At 39.0% G+C, this 20,002-nt stretch overlaps 3 protein-coding genes across 4 annotated transcripts; 1 reads left to right on the top strand and 2 right to left on the bottom strand.

Annotated features, from left to right (window-relative positions):
- Positions 1–4,592: 4,592 nt before the first annotated feature.
- LOC109180087 (extensin-2-like) lies at positions 4,593–7,718 on the bottom strand. Of its 2 annotated transcripts, none has more exons than XM_019329594.1 (4): positions 7,397–7,718; positions 5,531–5,805; positions 4,936–5,242; positions 4,593–4,848 (listed from the first exon to the last, which is right to left on the bottom strand). In XM_019329594.1, the coding sequence occupies exons 1-3, from the start codon at positions 7,604–7,606 to the stop codon at positions 4,972–4,974; spliced, it is 756 nt and encodes a 251-aa protein (XP_019185139.1). In that variant the 5' UTR covers positions 7,607–7,718; the 3' UTR covers positions 4,593–4,848; positions 4,936–4,971. The 2 variants fall into 2 exon arrangements, with proteins under 2 accessions (XP_019185139.1, XP_019185138.1); XM_019329593.1 differs by having other exon boundaries at positions 5,387–5,805; positions 7,397–7,708.
- On the top strand, positions 6,720–12,692 carry LOC109180036. The gene is made up of 2 exons (XM_019329521.1): positions 6,720–6,735; positions 12,207–12,692. Exon 2 carries the CDS (start codon positions 12,225–12,227, stop codon positions 12,690–12,692), a length of 468 nt encoding a protein of 155 aa, XP_019185066.1. The 5' UTR covers positions 6,720–6,735; positions 12,207–12,224.
- Positions 10,095–12,079, bottom strand: LOC109180038 (extensin-2-like; the record flags this gene model as incomplete). Its single annotated transcript, XM_019329522.1, has 2 exons — positions 10,095–11,488; positions 11,698–12,079. Coding segments are annotated over 2 exons (1,776 nt in total), but the record flags the coding sequence as incomplete, so codon positions are not given.
- Positions 12,693–20,002: the final 7,310 nt, after the last annotated feature.

Raw genomic sequence — 20,002 nt, 5'->3', positions numbered from 1 at the left:
CTCAGCCTAAGCCTTGCCGATAATGCAAAATGAGATGTGTATTTATAGCGCCAGTTCATGCCATCCTGTTAATTTTTTTTCGTTGCAATTTTGTTATGGTATGAAAATTAATACAAAATATATTCCATGTTTGCGGGTGAGTTTTTGGATACAAATTTACTTGAATTGGTAGGTAGGATCTGAAAAAATGAGACAGTTCATATCATATCTTTAAAAAGAAGTAATGGGATTTTCATAATTATCACCAACTTTAATTTACTAATCAAATACAAGCATGGACTCAACATTTTTAAAAGGAATAAGAGTCAAATAGGTCACCTAACGGCAAATTATGATGTGCAACTGGTTCATATGTATTGAACTATATATTCATAATTATAAAGCTATATATTCATTATTGTTGAACTTCATATTCATCATTACTGAACTCTATATTGATAATTACAGAACTCTATATATGTTCATAATTTCTTATATTCATATTTCCAATTATTGAATTCTTTATTCAGAAATCACAGAACTATTCCGTGTGCACCTTGCATGGTGCACACGGTTGCACAACGTAATCATCTCTAACTGCATACAATAATGCAATTAGGCCACGAAATCTTAAAAAACTACAATTGAATCCCTAAACTAAATCATTTCATGCAATTTCATCAAATTGCCAGTTTTCTCAGTTTCTAACAAGTTATCCAATTTTAAAATATTTTTTAAAAGAATTTTTGAATAAAATAATTATTTAAAAATTATTTAAAAAAAAACTGTCTCCGCAGAAAACGGAGATACCTTCATCGTAGATCAAATTCGAATTGTTGAAACCGGTCAAAGTACCTATGAGGTCCCTGTGTTGTAGTGTTTTGTTCAATTTAGTCCTTTTACCTTAATTTTGTTCAATTTAATCTCTGTACTTTAAAAAGTGAAACAATTAAGTACAATAGCCTATGTGACATTATCTCTCCCATGTCATCATACTTACATGCCAACTCATATATTATTTTATAAATATTTAATATTAATTATTATTACCAGCAATATATTACATTAATATGCCCAAAATAAACACATAAATATTTGCTCACATCCGCTGTTGTCTTTAATTGTTACATTTTTTAAAATATAGGGACTAATCTGAGCAAAATTAAAGTAGAAGGACTAAATTGAACAAAACACTATAATACAAGGAACTAATAAGTAATTTGACCGTTGAAACTCGGCTACTAGTGCATAATGACTCTTTCGATCTCTCATAGAAGCTTACTTTTTTAAATTTTGCAAGAGTGAGACACGGAATGTATTAGGTATTGTTTTCTTCGTTTAATCTATCCCACGAGCTAATTATTTCTTATTAGAACGTAGTTGATGAAGTAACATTTTAGGTGAGTGGATGTATTAGAGGACGGATATATATCTTTATACGGGATATCATTCTCACAAGGATTGGTGATAGGAGTAGAGCGTTAGGGTTCCAAGCATAAGATATTGATGTTCCTCATGGAAATCTAGCCAAAACATAGGGTAGATATGGATACAAACACAATATTAAACAACACACTTTAATGAATACAAATGATAAGAAATTAGAGGTGGATAGGAACTAAAGGTAGATCATGAAAATTAAATCAAATTGGGAGCCAAAAGCTGATAGATGTCATATAACGATAAGAAAGCCTTTATGAAGGTCATCCCAAACTTCTAGAATATTTAAGGACATTCTCATGACTCAAGAATGTCTAAGAGGCATTTCATCGAACACTTGGTGTTCTTAACATCACACACTCTCCTTTTCTCAAAGGTGAAGCATGGTTGATCAACTCCTTAAACTTAGACTAGGTTGTCACTCCCTAATCAAGTTTATAGGAGGATCATTCCCCAAGTGAGATTAATTATTGCTTGACATTTTCAAGGAAAATATAATTCACTCGTTAAGATGTTGAGATTAATTAAATATATTGATAATGCAAAATGAGATGTGTATTTATAGCTCATGTTCTTGCTATCATGTTAATATTTTTTTTCATTGCAATTTTTTATCGTATTAAAATTAATACAAAATATATTCCATGTTTGCGGGTGAGTTTTTGGATTCAAATTTTCTTGAATTGGTAGGTAGGATCTGGAATTAGTAATAATATTTTTTTAAAAAATTTATTGTCATAAAAATATATGTAAAATTAAAACATATTTAATTATTCTTCTAGGATGTAAAATGTATTATATGAAAATGGCAAATATCTCACTTTTCGTATGGGTTGAAACTCGGCTAGCGTATATTGACTCTTTCTTTTATGGAGGCTTAGTTTTATAAATTTTGCAAGAGTGAGACACGGGACATATATATTAGCTTTTGTTTTCTTTATTTAATATATCCCACGAGCTAATTATTTCTTGTTAGCACATAGACAATCCATTTTTTTTTTTTTTATGTTAACAAAGAATGTAACAAATAAATTTGTTTAGGTGTGTACACAAACCCTAAAAAATTTACAAGTATAGAGATGTTGCTCAGTAAAATTTTAAAGAAAAAAACATAACAAAAATGACATATGATAATGTGGAATGGAATTATTAATAATTGAGTCTTAATAGACAGAGCGCATAGAGAAACATAATAAATGATAATAATGTTGAAGAGTTACTTATGAGGCAAATACTAATTAGGATAAAATGATTGATTGTTATTTATAAGCGAAAGTATAATGCTTATTGACGAAAAGTGAAATAATAATAAGACAAAAATTGATTGTTACTTATAAAATAAAGTATATATAATATTTATGAGGAAAAATGTGATACTTTTTGAAAAAACAATGTAATACTTTCATATATCAAAATATAATATTTAGGGCTTGAATGGTTACTTATGAAGGGGAAGTGAAATATTAATCATGGATAAATTGAAAATGAAATACCAATGAGGAAAAGTGTGCGTAATATTATTTAAGGATAAATTGATTGATGGTTACTTGGAAAGTGATTGAAACTTGACTCGTGCGTGTCATGTATAATGATCCATGACACAGTTTTAAATGAGTTTTTGTCATCACTTATTCAAAATCTCCCGATGACAGGACAATTTTTGCTGAGAATAATCTTTTTGTGGATGGATGAGAAAATCTAAAAGGAGTTAAATCTAGGAATGATCTCTTGATTATTGATATTTATCAATTTTTATCGTCAAATTTTAATTGACCATAAATGGTCCATTGATTATTAACTTTTACCAATAATGTTAATTATTGACTTTCAATTTGACCATAAATGATCCATTGACTATTGGATTTTGTTATAAATTTGGTCCTCTAGTTAAATATCTATTTTTTAAACATTAAATTTAAGGGTAATAATGTAAAATTTTGGTTCTTCACATTCCCACTAATGATGAACCCAATGTATTAAGTTTATGAACTCAAATTGCACGCCCATCTCAACAAGAAGTCAATTTTTTTACATTATTACCTGATGGGTAAATACGCATAAAGGATTGATCCGTACAGCTGGTCCATCAAGAAGTCACTCAACCGGTCCGTCACGACCATCAACCCGATTGTACTAAATCATTTGTGATCAACCGTACCACTCGTACCGATAGGCCTCGTGACAAAAGAAGATGCTCTCGAGTCATCCTTGGAACCGCCCCGACGGAGAGCCACCCGGCCAGTCTACCGTAGGTGGACCGGTCGGCATACAATGTGACGCAACCTACAAAGCCGAAAAACATTACTTACACGACAAGTTATAAGGTCCAACTTGCACTTGTAGAACGACGACTGACAGCTTGCAGGTAAGGCGGCTCTGTCACCCGGTCAGTCAACCTACGAGTAGTTGCAGAGTGACCGCCTAACCAAGCCAACGAGAGGACGACACATCAAGCCACTTGCAGCAGGTGCATTGAATGCGTAGACCGACTTAGTTATTATAAATAGGAGGGTGTCCTCCTCATTTTTGAGATCTTCATCTTCATCTTCATCTCATTACAACTACTACTTACTACATTGCAACCAGCTACTTGTAACCACTTAAGCACTTGTCATACTACTCAGCCTCAGATCGCTCAGCCGTCGTCCGGTAGACCGACCGACTGGCCTACGAGTGCTCTATTCTACTCGTTCACAAACATACGTATTCATAGTGTAATCGTAACCCTCGGTTCAATTTACGATATCATTACACTTAAATTTAATGTTTACTAAATTGATATTTAACTGGATGATCAGAATTTTGAACAAAATCAGTAGTCAAGAGACCATTTATAATCAAATTGAAAGGCGAGAATGAAAATTGGTAAACGTTAATAATCAGTGAACTATTTATAATCCAATTAAAAATTAAGAATAAAAATTGATAAGTCTCAATAGTCAAGGGACCATTCCTGAAATTAACTCATCTAAAAATTATGAATATAATTTATTAACAGTGGTTACATCCCAACATCATAAACAAATTTTGATCTCATGGAAATGAATCTCTTTCAAACCTCTTTCAAACCTCTTTCATATAAAATGATACAATAAGATGATATATGTGAAAGATATTAATAAAGAATTAGACATAAGATTTAATTTATTAACAGTGGTTACATCCCAACATCGCAATCAAATTTTGATCTCATGGAAATGAATAACTCTTTCAAACCTCTTTCATATAAAATGATACAATAAGATATATTATGGGAAAGATATTAATAAAAAAAATTAGACATAAGTTGGTCTACATTGTAATTAAGAAACAAAGCTGTTAAATGCAATGAGGACGGATCCTTAATTTCACAAATAAATTATATTAAATGATGTCCGAATCTTCCTTTCTTGAGGCCTTCATTTATTCCACAACTATTGGATGGAAGATCTGAAAAATTAAAAATTTATTAAATAAGAGATTCGAGTGGATGATACAACAATAATAAAAATGAATTCAAAATTAAATATCATTTACCTGGTATACAAAACATAGCGGAAGAGCAATTAAAGCTTAGTACTTGGTTGGTGGGGGTGGAGAAGCGTAAATGTATGTTGGTTGTGGAGGGGATGGGGATGGTGGAGGAGGGGATTGATAGTAGTACGGAGGTGGAGGAGATGACGATGGTGGTGGTGGAGACTTGTAGTAGTATGGTGGTGGGGGTGATGGTGATGGAGGAGGTGGGGACTTGTAAAAGTATGGTGGAGGAGGAGACGGTGAGGGTGGAGGAGGAGATTTGTAGTAGTAAGGTGGTGGTGGCGATGGAGATGGGGGTGGTGGAGACTTATAATAGTATGGTGGCGGAGGAGATGACGAGGGTGGAGGAGGAGATTTGTAGTAGTATGGTGGTGGTGGTGATGGAGATGGGGGTGGTGGAGACTTATAATAGTATGGTGGCGGAGGAGATGGTGAGGGTGGAGGAGAAGATTTGTAGTAGTATGGTGGTGGCGGTGATGGAGATGGGGGTGGTGGAGACTTATAATAGTATGGTGGCGGGGGTGATGGTGATGGAGGAGGTGGAGATTTGTAATAGTAGGGTGGGGGAGGAGATGGTGAGGGTGGAGGAGGAGATTTGTAGTAGTAGGGTGGTGGTGGCGATGGAGATGGGGGTGGTGGAGACTTATAATAGTATGGTGGCGGGGGTGATGGTGATGGGGGAGGTGGTGATTTGTAATAGTAGGGTGGGGGAGGAGATGGAGATGGTGGAGGAGGAGACTTATAATAGTATGGTGGCGGGGGTGATGGTGATGGGGGAGGAGGAGATTTGTAGTAATATGGTGGTGGTGGTGGTGATGGAGATGGGGGTGGTGGAGACTTGTAGTAATAAGTGGATGGTGGTGGAGGTGACTTATATAAATAGGTTGGTGAAGGAGGGGGTGGTGATTTGTAGTAGTAAGTTGGTGGTGGCGGAGATTTGTAATAGTATGGAAAAGGGGAAGGTTTGGGCTTTTCACATTTTTCAAAAGGAGTCTTTGGGGCATAAGCAAATGGTTTTGCATAGAGAACAACCTCATAAAGTGTCTTTGATTTTACTCTTAGCAGTGTAGCACCCTTAATGCCCATATGAAAGTTAGTAGGGATGTTACACTTGGAACCCTTGGGTGGTGTGTGAAGTTTAGCCTTGCATGCCTTTCCTCAATATTTCCTGTAGTCAAACCCTTTAACTTCAACGCTATACTTTCCATTGATCTTGGTGGTTCCATATGCCACAATTTTCTTTTCACCGGCCATACATGTTACCTCAACTATTGCACCTATATCAAGAAATGTCAATCAAGAGTGATGAATTAATATGTAGATGTTTATAAAGAAAATAAATATTAGTATATATGTTTTGTATTAAAAGTCCATTGCAAATCAAAAGAAAGCTTTGCCAATAAAACCTAAAAAGAAATATAATTTGAAACACCAATCATACAATTGTTGTGAAAATGGTTGAAGGGAAAATCCTAATACCTTTGAGATGTTTCATGTTATGGGATTTCTTAGGATATGCCCAATCGTAACATTTGAAGCAGTACACTTTTCCAACAACTTTAACCACTAATTGATCATAATGTGGAGGATAATAATGAGTTGGTGGTGGTGGTGAGGCGTAATAATACGGAGATGGAGTGGATTTCTTGGGTGGTGGTGGGGAAGTGTAATAGTATGGAGTAGGAGACTTTTTAGGTGGTGGTGGAGAAGAGTAGTAGTATGGAGGAGGGGGTGAATTCTTGGGTGGTGGTGGAGAGGTGTAGTAGTATGGTGGAGGAGGAGACTTTATAGGTGGTGGTGGTGATGAGTAATGGTATGGAGGGGGTGGTGATTTAACTGGTGGTGGGGGAGAGGTGTAGTAATAAGGAGGGGGTGGTGATTTCTTGGGTGGAGGTGGAGAGGTGTAGTAGTAGGGGGGTGGCGGTGAAGGTGAGGGTGGAGGAGGAGATTTATAATAGTATGGTGGAGGAGGAGATAGTGATGGTGGAGGAGGAGATTTATACTAATAAGGGGGAGGAGGAGATGGTGAAGGTGGTGGAGGAGATTTATAGTAATAAGGTGGTGGAGGTGGTGGTGAAGGTGGTGGAGGAGATTTGTAGTAATATGGTGGAGGAGGAGATGGTGAAGGTGGTGGAGGAGATTTGTAGTAGTAAGGTGGAGGAGGGGAAGGTGAGGGTGGTGGGGGAGACTTGTAAACATATGGTGGTGGAGGTGATGGCGAAGGTGGTGGGGGAGATTTGTAGTAATAAGGTGGAGGAGGGGAAGGTGAAGGTGGTGGGGGAGACTTGTAAACATATGGTGGTGGAGGTGATGGCGAAGGTGGTGGAGGAGATTTGTAGTAGTAAGGTGGAGGAGGGGAAGGTGAGGGTGGTGGGGGAGACTTGTAAGCATATGGTGGTGGAGGTGATGGTGATGGCGGCGGAGGAGAGTTATATACATATGGTGGGGGAGGCGATTGCACAGGCGGTGGTGGAGACTTATACTCATAGGGAGGTGGTGGAGACGGAGAAGGTGGTGGAGGAGATTTGTATTGATACACAGGAGGCGGAGGTGAAGAATACGAATAACTAGTGTCTCCAGAAACTACATTAGAGATAGCCAACAAGGCTAACACCACCAAGATGTGTGGCAACCGGCGACCTCTGGTGAGGCCACCACCGCGACTCCTCATTTCTTACCAAAAAACTCTACAACTTAAGCTTTGTTATTCAGCTGTGAGCTGATGATGACCAGAGGGGATTGAATGGCAAAGGTATTTATAGCAAACTTCAAGAAGTGTGAACTAGTCGTTGGATGAAATTGTCAACTGTCAACTGCCAACTGGGGAACAACTAAGATATAATGATCAATCATTATAATGCATGAAATTGTCAAACAGGGGAAACATCTCAAATAGTGGAGCAATATAATTTTATAAAAATCTGAATAATCAACTCTCTACATAGCTGTTTGGCCGGCTTGATTATCATACTTCTTTAATATCATACTCTAATCACTTCTGCAATTCTTAATTTTGATCATTTCTTATATGAACATGTCAGCTACCCCCCATTAACGAAAATAAAGATTGGGCATGTGGAAATGAGAACCACATTTCCCGTGTAGAACTATCTTTTGGGCAATTTGTAATGTCTGATTTTGCTCTTAGAAATATGCATTTCTCTAGCTAATTATTTTTGTATTTTAGATTGTGTATCTTGTAATGTCTGATTGTGCAATTTGTAAATTTTATAATTGTGCATCTTGTGATGACTGATTGTGCAACTTATAATATCTGATTGTGCAGTTCAGAAACTGTGATTCTCATTTGATCATGCCCCTAACTATTAATTATAATATTTATATATCTCTTTATATGACACTATTTAATTAATTTTTTAACTTGTCGTCGACAAATTCACAAACATCTGAATATTCAAAATTTTACTGATACGTTAGTGAATTTTGAAATTAGTGTATTGGAACCAAACTTTCTCAATATATTTATAAAATTGTAGAATTTTAAAAATCATATTATTGTAGAACGGATAAAATTTTGAATTATATATATTGTTACTTAATTGATCGGTGTAACATCATATGTTAATGATGAAATGACAGCGTCTGTAATGTGATATACAAGTAAACAACTTAAAAAGGACATGTGAAAAGATTGACAAAAATATTTTGAAAGTAACTTTAAATTTGTTATATTTTGATACATAAGAATATAAGATTTTAAAACACCTGGAGAAATTAACCTTTTAAGGAGGGCGATAGCTCACAAGTATTAGGAATTGTGTGTCCAAAGCAATCCTTAAAGGTGAGTATCCGGAGATCATCTCATAAATTTTTATTCGTGAGATGGATCGAGTCTGGATGAAAAGTATAATACTAATTAGAAGAGATAAATTAATTTTTACTTATGATAAAAAAAAAATGTAATACTTATAGAAAAAAATGATACTTTTAAGAAAAATATTGTGTAATACTTTTAAATCAACATGTAATATTCATATATTGAAGAGTTATTTATGAGGAAAATATATATAATACTAATCAGGATAAATTGATTGATTTTTATTTATGAGGCCGGAAAAGTGTAATACTTATTGAAAAAAAGTGAAATACTAATAAGGGATAAATTGATTGTTACTTATATGAAATATAAAGTATAATACTTATGAGCAAAAGTATAATACTTTCATATCAAAATATAATATTTAGGTCTTGAAGAATTACTTATGAGGGGAAGTCTAATACTAATCATGGATAAATTGATTTATTATGAGCGAAAATGTAATACTAATGAGGAAAAGTGCATGTAATATTAATAAGGGATAAATTGATTGATGGTTCCTTCATTATTGACCTTTAGTAATTTTTATCATCGACTTTCAATTTGACTATAAATGATTTTTTGACTATTTATTTTGTTCCAAATTTGGACATCAAGTTAAATAATATCTACTTATTAAATATTAAATTTTAGGGTAATAATGTAAAATTTTGGTTCTTCACATTCCACTAATGATGAATCCAGTGTATTAAGTTTGTGAACCCATTTTACCCATCTCAACAAGAACTCAATATTTACATTATTGTCCGTAAACTTAATGTTTACTAAATTAATATTTTATCGAAAGAACAAATTTATAACAAAATCAATAGTCAAAGACCATTTATGGTCAAATTGAAAGTAGATATGAAATTTGGTAAAGGTCGGGAAGAAAACATTTATGGTGCAATTGAAAGTTGAGAATAAAAATTGGTAAATGTCAATAATCAAGGTAGCATTCTTGAAATTAACTCATAAAAAAATTATGAATTTAACTTATTAACCGTGGTTACATCCCAATTACCATCACAAACAAATTTTGATCTCATGGAAATGAATCTATTTAAAACCTCTATCATATAAAACGATACAAGTTTGGGAAGAATACAATAAGGACCGAGCCTTTATTTAACAAATAAATTATATTAAATGATGTCCGGATCTTCCTTTCAAGAAGCCTTCATTTATTCCACAATTGGATATTTGGATGGAAGATCTGAAAAATTAAAAATGTATTAAATAAGAGCTTCGAGTGGATAATACAACATAAATAAAAATGTATACAAAATTAATTATCATTTACCTGGTATACAACACAAAGTGGAAGAGAAATTATTAAAGTTTAGTACTTGGTTGGTGGGGGTGGAGAAGCATAAATGTATGTTGGTTGAGGGGGAGATGGGGATGGTGGGGGAGGTGAATGGTAGTAATACGGTGGAGGGGGAGAAGGAGATGGTGGAGGAGGGGATTGATAGTAGTATGGAGGTGGAGGAGATGGCGATGGTGGTGGTGGAGACTTGTAGTAGTATGGTGGTGGGGGTGATGGTGACGGAGGAGGTGGAGACTTGTAATAGTAGGGTGGAGGAGGAGAGGGTGAGGGTGGAGGAGGGGATTTGTAGTAGTAGGGTGGTGGTGGCGATGGAGATGGAGGTGGTGGAGACCTATAATAGTATGGTGGCGGGGGTGATGGTGATGGAGGAGGTGGAGACTTGTAGTAGTAGGGTGGTGGTGGTGATGGAGATGGAGGTGGCGGAGACTTATAATAGTATGGTGGCGGGGGTGATGGTGATGGAGGAGGTGGAGACTTGTAGTAGTAGGGTGGTGGTGGTGATGAAGATGGGGGTGGTGGAGACTTATAATAGTATGGTGGCGGGGGTGATGGTGATGGAGGAGGTGGAGACTTGTAGTAGTAGGGTGGTGGTGGTGATGGAGATGTGGGTGGTGAAGACTTATAATAGTATGGTGGCGGGGGTGACGGTGATGGAGGTGGTGGTGACTTGTAATAGTAGGGTGGAGGAGGAGAAGGAGATGGCGGAGGAGGAGATTTGTAATAATAGGGTGGTGGTGGTGGTGATGAGGATGGGGGTGGTGGAGACTTATAATAGTATAGATGTGGAGGTGATGGTGATGGAGGAGGTGGAGACCTGTAATAGTATGGTGGTGGAGGTGACGGTGAAGGAGGAGGTGGGGATTTATAATAATAAGGTGGAGGAGGAGATGGTGAAGGTGGAGGAGGAGATTTGTAATAATATGGTGGTGGTGGTGATGGAGATGGGGGTGGAGGAGACTTGTAGTAATAAGTGGATGGTGGTGGAGGTGACTTATATGAATATGTTGGTTTAGGCAATGGTGAAGGAGGCGGCGGTGATTTGTAGTAGTAAGTTGGTGGTGGGGGAGATTTGTAGTAGTATGGAATAGGGGTGGGTTTGGGCTTCTCACATTTCTCATAAGGAGTCTTTGGGGCATAAGCAAATGGTTTTGCATATAGAACAACTTCATAATGTGTCTTTGATTTGATTCTTAGTGTAGCACCCTTAATGCCCGTATGAAAGTTAGTAGGGATGTTACACTTGGAACCCTTGGGTGGTGTGTGAAGTTTAGCCTTGCATGACTTTCCTCCGTATTTCCTGTAGTCAAACCCTTTAACTTCAATGCTATACTTTCCATTGATCTTGGTGGTTCCATATGCCACAATTTTCTTTTTATCCGCCATACAAGTTACTTCAACTATTGCACCTATTTCAAGAAATTTCAATGAAGAGTGACCAATTAATAAGTTGATAATAATTATTAAGAAAAGAAATATTATTACACTATAAGTTTTGGTTTATATTAAAAGTCCGATCCATTGCAAATTAAATGAGAATTTTGCTAAAACTTAAAAAAAATATATAATTAAAAAACTAACCATACAATTGTGAAAATGGTTGAAGGGAAAATCCTACCTTTGAGATGTTTCATGTTATGGGATTTCTTCGGATATGCCCAATCGTAACACTTGAAGCAGTACACTTTTCCAACAACTTTAACCACTAATTGATCATAGTGTGGAGGATAATAATGAGTTGGTGGTGGTGGTGAGGTGTAGTAATAGGGAGATGGAGGGGATTTCTTGGGTGGTGGTGGGGAAGTGTAATAGTATGGAGTATGAGACTTTTTTGGTGGGGGTGGAGAAGAGTAGTAGTATGGAGGAGGGGGTGATTTAATTGGTGGAGGAGGAGATACATAGTAGTAAGGAGGAGGTGGTGATTTCTTGGGTGGTGGTGGAGAGGTGTAGTAGTATGGTGGAGGAGGAGACTTTACAGGTGGTGGTGGTGATGAGTAATGGTATGTAGGGGGTGGTGATTTTACTGGGGGTGGGGGAGAGGTGTAGTAATAAGGAGGGGGTGGTGATTTCTTGGGTGGAGGTGGAGAGGTGTAGTAGTAGGGGGTGGCGGTGAAGGTGAGGGTGGAGGAGGTGATTTATAATAGTATGGCGGAGGAGGGGATGGTGAAGGTGGTGGTGGAGATTTATAGTAATAAGGTGGAGGAGGAGATGGTGAAGGAGGTGGGGGAGATTTGTAGTAATAAGGTGGAGGAGGAGATGGTGAGGGTGGTGGAGGAGATTTGTAGTAGTAAGGTGGCGGAGGGGAAGGTGAGGGTGGCGGTGGAGATTTGTAATAGTAAGGAGGTGGAGGTGAAGGTGAAGGAGGTGGGGGTGATTTGTAATAGTATGGAGGTGGAGGTGAAGGTGAAGGTGGTGGGGGAGACTTGTAAGCATATGGTGGGGGAGGTGATGGTGATGGTGGCGGAGGAGACTTGTATACATATGGTGGGGGAGGCGATTGCACTGGTGGTGGTGGAGACTTATACTCATAGGGAGGTGGTGGAGACGGAGAAGGTGGAGGAGGAGATTTGTATTGATACACAGGAGGCGAAGGTGAAGAATATAAATAACTAGTTTCTCCAGAAACTACATTAGAAATAGTCAACAAGGCTAAGACCACCAAGATGTGTGGCAACCGGCGACCTCCGGTGAGGCCACCACCGCGGCTCCTCATGTCTTGCCTAAAAAACTCTACCAATTAACTTAATGCTTTGTTATTCAGCTGTGAGCTGATGATGACCATAGGGGATTGAATGGCAAACGTATTTATAGCAGACTGCAAAAACTGGGAAATAGTTGTTGCATGAAATTGTCAACTGCCAACATGGGAACAATTAAAATATAATGTTCATTATATGCATGGAATTGTCAACAAGGGAAACAACTCAAATAGTGGTGCAATATAATATTACAAAAACCTCAATCATCGATTCTCTACATAGCTGTATTGGTTTGATCATATATACTTCAATTCTTTAATGTCATACTCTAATCACTTTTGGATTTCTTAATTTTGATCATTTCTGTATATGAACATGTCAGCTCTCCCCGCTTGACCAAAATAAAAATAGCAAGTAGAAGACGCAGAGGCTATTTAATTGTACTTTGATATGATATAACATTTCTTCCATTTACATTTGTCAATTATGGGCAAGATAAAATGAGAACCACATTTTCCTTGGGAGCTACCTTTTGTGCAACTTACAAGTATTACTGTATTTACTTTTGTATTTTAGATGTGTCAATACCTATAATGGTCCATTAACTATTTCGTAATTCTCAAATTAATACTCAACTATCAATTCATCCAAAATGGTCCTTCAACTATGTAAAATTTACTTATTTTAGTCCTCCAATATTGCTTATGCTGATAACTAAATTGAGTACATTTATGCATAGTTTAAGGACCATTTTGGGTGAATTGGTAGTTGAGAACCAATTTGAGAATTAGGACATAATTGAGGGACTATTTTGGGTGCTATCTCCATTCTGAACTTTGCATCTTATAATGTCTGATTGTGCAACTTGTAATTTTATACTTGTGTATCTTGTAATACCTAATTGTGTAACTCGTAATGTCTTATTGCGCAATTCGCGCATTACCGTTATTCTTATTTAATCGTACCCTATCAATTATAATATTTATCACTTTATATGGCACTATTTGATTAAATACATTCTAAATCCAAAGATAAACAACTATCCAATCTCGGCATCCCGCACAAATCTAAATCTAAGTCTTTCAGAATGAAATAATTTTGCTAATTTAATAATATATAAATAAATATATAATAGCGAAAGATATGATTAGCATCTATCTAATAAAACTAGCATTTTGTACGCGCGATGTGCGAAAATTTATGTTTAATATTAAAAAATTGATAAATGCAAATAATTACAAGTTATAGTTCAAATTTTATTTCGCAATTCTGAAAGTAGTAAATTTTAATCTTCGTATTTAAAAATTATAGAGATGAACAAAATTTATATTTTGTTTATTAATAATGTAAACAATTTTGATATAATATATACTTTGTTTTTACAATAAATAAATAAAATATCTATAATACTAACATACATAGTAACCGGTCACATATATTAGTGCGTGTACGGGCCTATATATATAGACCCACACACATATGATTTACCATTGTAGAAAGAAAGAGAGGATATCAACCAATGTGTTTGTTCACTTACTAGATATATACACTACAACAATGGACAGTTTTATAGACTCTTCACTTGCTAGTCTATTTATTTCTATGCCTTCCCATTTTCTATAACTGTTTACTTCTAACACTCCTCCTCAAGCTGGAGCATAGATATTAATCATGCATAGCTTGTTACAAATATACTCAACCCTGTCCCTGTTAAGCCATTTGGTTAACACATCAGCTAGTTGATCGCCGCTACGAACATGAGCCATGGAAATGAGGCCTTGTTGAATCTTTTCACGCACAAAATGACAATCTACCTCAATATGCTTGGTACGCTCATGGAACACTGGATTGTTTGAAATGTGTATAGCTGCTTGATTATCACACCATAAACGTATGGGCTTCATCACTTCCACACCAACCTCCTTCAACATATTGTGTACCCAAGTTATTTCACATGTCACATGAGTCATTGCCTATACTCAGATTCTGCACTGGACCGAGCCACAACAGTCTGTTTCTTGCTTTTTCAAGAAACCAAATTACCTCCTACGAACACACAATACCTTGTTGTAGACTTCCTGTCACTCAACGAACCTGCCCAATCAGCATCTGAAAATGCCTCAACTCTCGCATGTCCATGATCAGCATATAGAATGCCTTTACTTGGTGCATTCTTAAGATACTTTACAATTCGAACTGCTGCCTCCCAATGAGTTCGCATGAGTGCTTGCATGAACTGACTTACCACACTGACTGGGAAAGCAATATCATGACGTGTAATGGTGAGATAATTCAACTTTCCCACCAACTTCCTATATATTTCTGGAGAATCAAAGGCCTCCCCCTCACCAGCCACAAGTTTCACACCTTGCTCCATAGGGGTCTCACATGGTTTTGACCCCAACAACCCAGTATCATCAAGCAGATCTAGCACATATTTCCTTTGGGAGAGAAATATTCCTTTCCGAGAGCGAGCAACTTCAATCCCTAAAAAATACTTTAACACTCCCAAATCTTTCGTGTGAAACTTTTCTTTGAGGAAAGATTTAAGAGTTTCAATACCTACTGCACAATTGCCTGTGATTACTATATCATTAACATAAACAATCAAGAGAATGCACCCATCATTAGTATGCTTGAAAAAGACAGTATGATCACACTGACTCCTTTGCATACCAAACTCCATAATCACACTACTAAACCTCCCAAACCAAGCTCGTGGAGATTGCTTCAGGCCATATAGAGACTTTTTCAATTTACACACTCTTCCAAACTCCCCCTGAGCAACAAACCCAGACGGTTGCTCCATGTAGACTTCCTCAACCAAATCACCATGAAAAAATGCATTTTTGACATCTAGCTGATACAGAGGCCAATGGTTAGACGCATCTAAAGAAATAAAGATATGAACTGAAGCTATCTTAGCTACCGGGGAGAAAGTTTCTGTATAATCAACACCATAAGTTTGTGTATATCCCTTTGCTACTAGACGAGCTTTAAGTCTAGCCACATCCCCATCAGGGTTCATTTTCACAACATAAACCCACTTGCAACCAACTGCAGCCTTACCGACCAGGAGGGGTACCAAATCCCAAGTATGGTCGTCTTCAAGAGCAGCCATCTCCTCCTCCATTGCTTGTCTCCACCCATCATGTGCTAAAGCCTGACTCAAAGTGTTTGGAACTGATATAGAATCTAAACGTGATACAAAGGTGCGAGATGACAACGACAAATGATTATAAGACACAAAAGAGGAAATAGGGTTTTGACAACGACGTTTACCTTTACGAAGGGCAATGGGAAGATCCAGATCATTTGACGAAGATTCTGATAAGGAAGAAGTATTCACTTGTGGTTCGGGTGCACTACAAGAAAAATTGCGAATTGCGACGGAAAATCGCGACGGATATTAATCCGTTGCAATATAGCGACCGATTTTGCGATCGAATAGCTTCCGTTGCAAATTTGCAACGGAAAGGGCGACGGAATTTAATTCCGTCGCGAAACTTGGCGCAAATTGAAAATAAAACCCGCGAAATATTGGAGGTAAAATTTTAACGATAGAATTTGCGACCAGAATTAAATTTCATCGTCCATTTCGCGACGGAAACTTTGTTTTTACAATAAATAAATAAAATATCTATAATACTAACATACATAGTAACCGGTCACATATATTAGTGCGTCTGCGGGCCTATATATATAGACCCACACACATATGATTTACCATTGTAGAAAGAAAGAGAGGATACCAACCAATGTGTTTGTTCTATTTGCTGTGTTCTCCTTCACTGCTACAACTAGATATATATACTACAACAATGGACAATTTTATAGACTCTTCACTTGCTAGTCTATTTATTTTTATGCCTCCCCATCTTCTATAATTGTTTACTTCTAACAACCATTCATAGAAATTTAATTAGAAATATAATCAACAATTAAAGCAATTATATAATGATTTTAATAAAATGATAATTAAAGAATATGAAAAATATATCATAGATAGATATAGGTGTATAATAATAATGATAGAGTTATGAAAGTTAGAAGTAAATAGTAACGGTGTTATAACGGTGTAAGGTGCTTTTGTCTAAAAAGAATGTAGTAGGAACAATTTTCTCCATTATAATTGAAGTGTACAACATTTAATGAAAAATGTATACCTTTATTATAATTTAATTATATATATATATATATATATATATATATATATATATATATATATATATATATATATATATATATATATATATATATATATTGATGGAATAATTACGGAGCGGACCTGGAGCGAAGAAATATGGAGTGGATCACACACGGCACCGAGCGGACAGACCATGGAGGGGTCTACCACCCTGGGGTCCTCGACTACTACCATGGGGTCCTCGGCTACTACCTCCCCGGGGTCCTCGGCTACTATCATGGGGTCCCCGGCTACTATGCATACGGAGTGACGAACCACCGCGGGGTCGGCCAACATGGGCTCGGCACCCCGGGGTCGGCCTACGTAGGCCGACCACCATGGGGTCGGCCGGCGCGCCCGGGGTCAGCCAGCACACCCAGGGTCGACCTACGCGGGGTTGGCCTGGCGTGAGGTCGGCACCCCGGGGTCGGCCTGCGGCCGACCTCCACGAGGTCTCCGCCGACCTCTAGAGGGGGTCTCCGCCGACCTCTCGAGGAGGTCCCCGCCAACCTCTCGACGAGGTCTCGACCGACCTCTTAGGGAGGTCTTCGCCGACCTCTCGAGGAAGTCTGCGCCGACCTCTCGAGGAGGTCCCCGCCGACCTCTCGAGTGGGTCTCGGCCGACATCTTGAAGAGTTCTCGGCTGGCCTCGCGGTGCACCCTAGGGGCGGTACGAGGTCCGACCTCGCCTATCGCCATACGGATGAGCCGCGTCTCCCCATCGCCCGGCTGAAGGAGAGCCTCAACGCCAACGGGGTCAATGTGAATCCGCTCCAAAGGGACATCATCACAAGCACCATGTGGAAGGTCTGAAATCAAGTCCGGATGGGACGGAAGGTCCGTGGCCGAGCCCCGAGGGGAAGTCAAATGAACATCTCCATCGGGCCGGCTGGTGACTCCAGGTTCCTGAGGTCAGACGGGAGACCCCACACCACGGGGTCGAGGGTCTCGTCTCTCTTGTAAAGAACGAACTAAACCCTACGCTGCATCACATACTCTCCCACATTGTACATCTGCAATCCCTGCATAGCCACGAGCCCTTTCCCAATGGGGTCGCGTAGAAGGTCCCCAAAGGGCTCCACCGCATGCTCGGCGAGGTGGGCTTCACATCCTTGATGAACACCTCGGAGTCCTTGTAGCTTGACAGGGCTGTCATCAAAGCCCACATCGGGGTCCTTGTAGCTTGACAGGGCTGCCTTCAAAACCCATATCGGAGTCCCTGTAGCTCGACATGACTACCTTCAAAGCCTCCTCATGCGCCCGGCGCTCCCTCACATAGCTGGCAATCAACTTGGCATACTTGCCCTCCAACGCCGCACGCTTGCTCCCCATGGCTTTGTGCACCGCCTCCAACTCTTTGCGACCCCTCATCTCGACCCCCAGATGCGCCCGAAGGGTCCCCAACACGCTCTCCATGGACGCCGCTCGGGCGACAGCTTGCACAACAGCAAGCATAGACGAAGGATAGAGCGTTAAAACACGAGGGGGGCTCGTAATTATCAAGCAGCTTTGGTACTCTCTTGGACTGACGACTTCTCGCAGCCCCGAGAGTGGGGGACTGATGATGGAATAATTACGGAGCGGACCTGGAGCGAAGAAATATGGAGCGGATCACACACGGCACCGAGCGGACTACGCACGCGGCCGGACAGACCATGGAGGGGTCTACCACCCTGGGGTCCTCGACAACTACCACTGGGTCCTTGGCTACTACCTCCCCGGGGTCCTCGGCTACTATCACGGGGTCCCTGGCTACTATGCATACGGAGTGACGAACCACCCCGGGGTCGGCCAACATGGGCTCGGCACCCCGGGGTCGGCCAACATGGGCTCGGCACCCTGGGGTCGGCCTACGTAGGCCGACCACCATGGGGTCGGTCGGCGCGCCCGGGGTCAGCCAGCACACCCAAGGTCGGCCTACGCAGGGTCGGCCTGGCGTGAGGTCGGCACCCCGGGGTCGGCCTGCGGCCGACCTCCACGGGCTCAGCCTTGTGGGCTCGGCCGAGCCCATGGCCGGCACCTTGGCCGAGCTCCGTGCTCGGCCAAGGACCGGGTCCTCGTGTGGAGCGAGTCCCGCGGCGCGGGCCGCGGCTCCTCCCGCGTGACCCGGGCCCGGTCTGGCCGGGGGGTATAAAAACACCCCCCGGTGTCCTATTCAATCATCTTCTACCTTCTTACAACACTTGTACTGTTATTACACGTCTCGAACCTCTGTAATAGCATTATACGCTCAATTAATACAATATTTATCATTTATTATTTATTTATTATATTCAAACATATATTCGGGTTGTATAATCCGGACCTCCGGGTTCATATAATCCATCATATATATATATATATATATATATATATATATATATATATATATATATATAGCAGAAGATATGATTAGCATCTATCTAATAAAATAACGTGCGGTGCAGCTGTCTGAAAGAAGTGGTGACTTAAATATGGGTTGACAAATGTTATATTGCAATTACTATATATAGCATCTGCCACAATATAAAAATTAAGAAAAGAAAATGAAATTCAAGAAAAATGTCATAAAAAATTTAGGGAAAAGGGTTAAATAAGCCCTCTAAATGAATTATTTAGCACATAGTTTAGCTTTTACTGCTTTTGAACAGGCTACGGCTATGTATTGGGACTCTCTCTTACCTGACTCTATTTTAGTTTATATCTAAATATAACCACATTGGTTTCCTTCAAAAAAAAAAAAAAAAAAAAAAAAAAAAGCCCTCTAATTTTACTTAAGACGTCAATTAGGCTCTTAAACTTCTAAAAGTAGCAATTAAACCCATCAACATTGTATTTTGGTGCAATGAAGCCCAAAAAAGGTTAGTAACCTGTTCCGGTAACATTCCGGCCAACTCTTATGTTTATTCACCGACGAAAGTAGAACGGTCGCTTGTCACTTTATTGCCGGAAATATCTCGTGGTTGGCTGGAATGTTGACCGGAACCCTAGTAACTTGTTATAATATGTCACTAACCGGTTTTTAGACTTCATTGCACCAAAATACAATGTTGATGAGT

Source organism: Ipomoea nil, unplaced genomic scaffold (assembly GCF_001879475.1).
Source record: "Ipomoea nil cultivar Tokyo-kokei standard unplaced genomic scaffold, Asagao_1.1 scaffold0987, whole genome shotgun sequence".
In the NCBI taxonomy this organism is placed as follows: Eukaryota; Viridiplantae; Streptophyta; class Magnoliopsida; order Solanales; family Convolvulaceae; genus Ipomoea; species Ipomoea nil.
This window is presented reverse-complemented; position numbering and strand designations above follow the sequence as displayed.

Excerpts from the sequence above, each read along its gene's own strand:
- LOC109180036 (XM_019329521.1), top strand. The coding sequence starts at position 12,225 with ATGGCGGAGGAGGGGATGGTGAAGGTGGTGGTGGAGATTTATAGTAAT.
- LOC109180087 (XM_019329593.1), bottom strand. The coding sequence starts at position 7,606 with ATGAGGAGTCGCGGTGGTGGCCTCACCAGAGGTCGCCGGTTGCCACAC. Across the intron at positions 5,806-7,396 it reads ATAAGTCTCCACCACCGCCT|TCACCTCCACCACCATCCAC; the intron begins GTGCAATCGCCT and ends TATTTATATAAG. Across the intron at positions 5,243-5,386 it reads CCACCACCATACTACTACAA|GTCTCCACCACCCCCATCTC; the intron begins ATCTTCTCCTCC and ends ATACTATTATAA.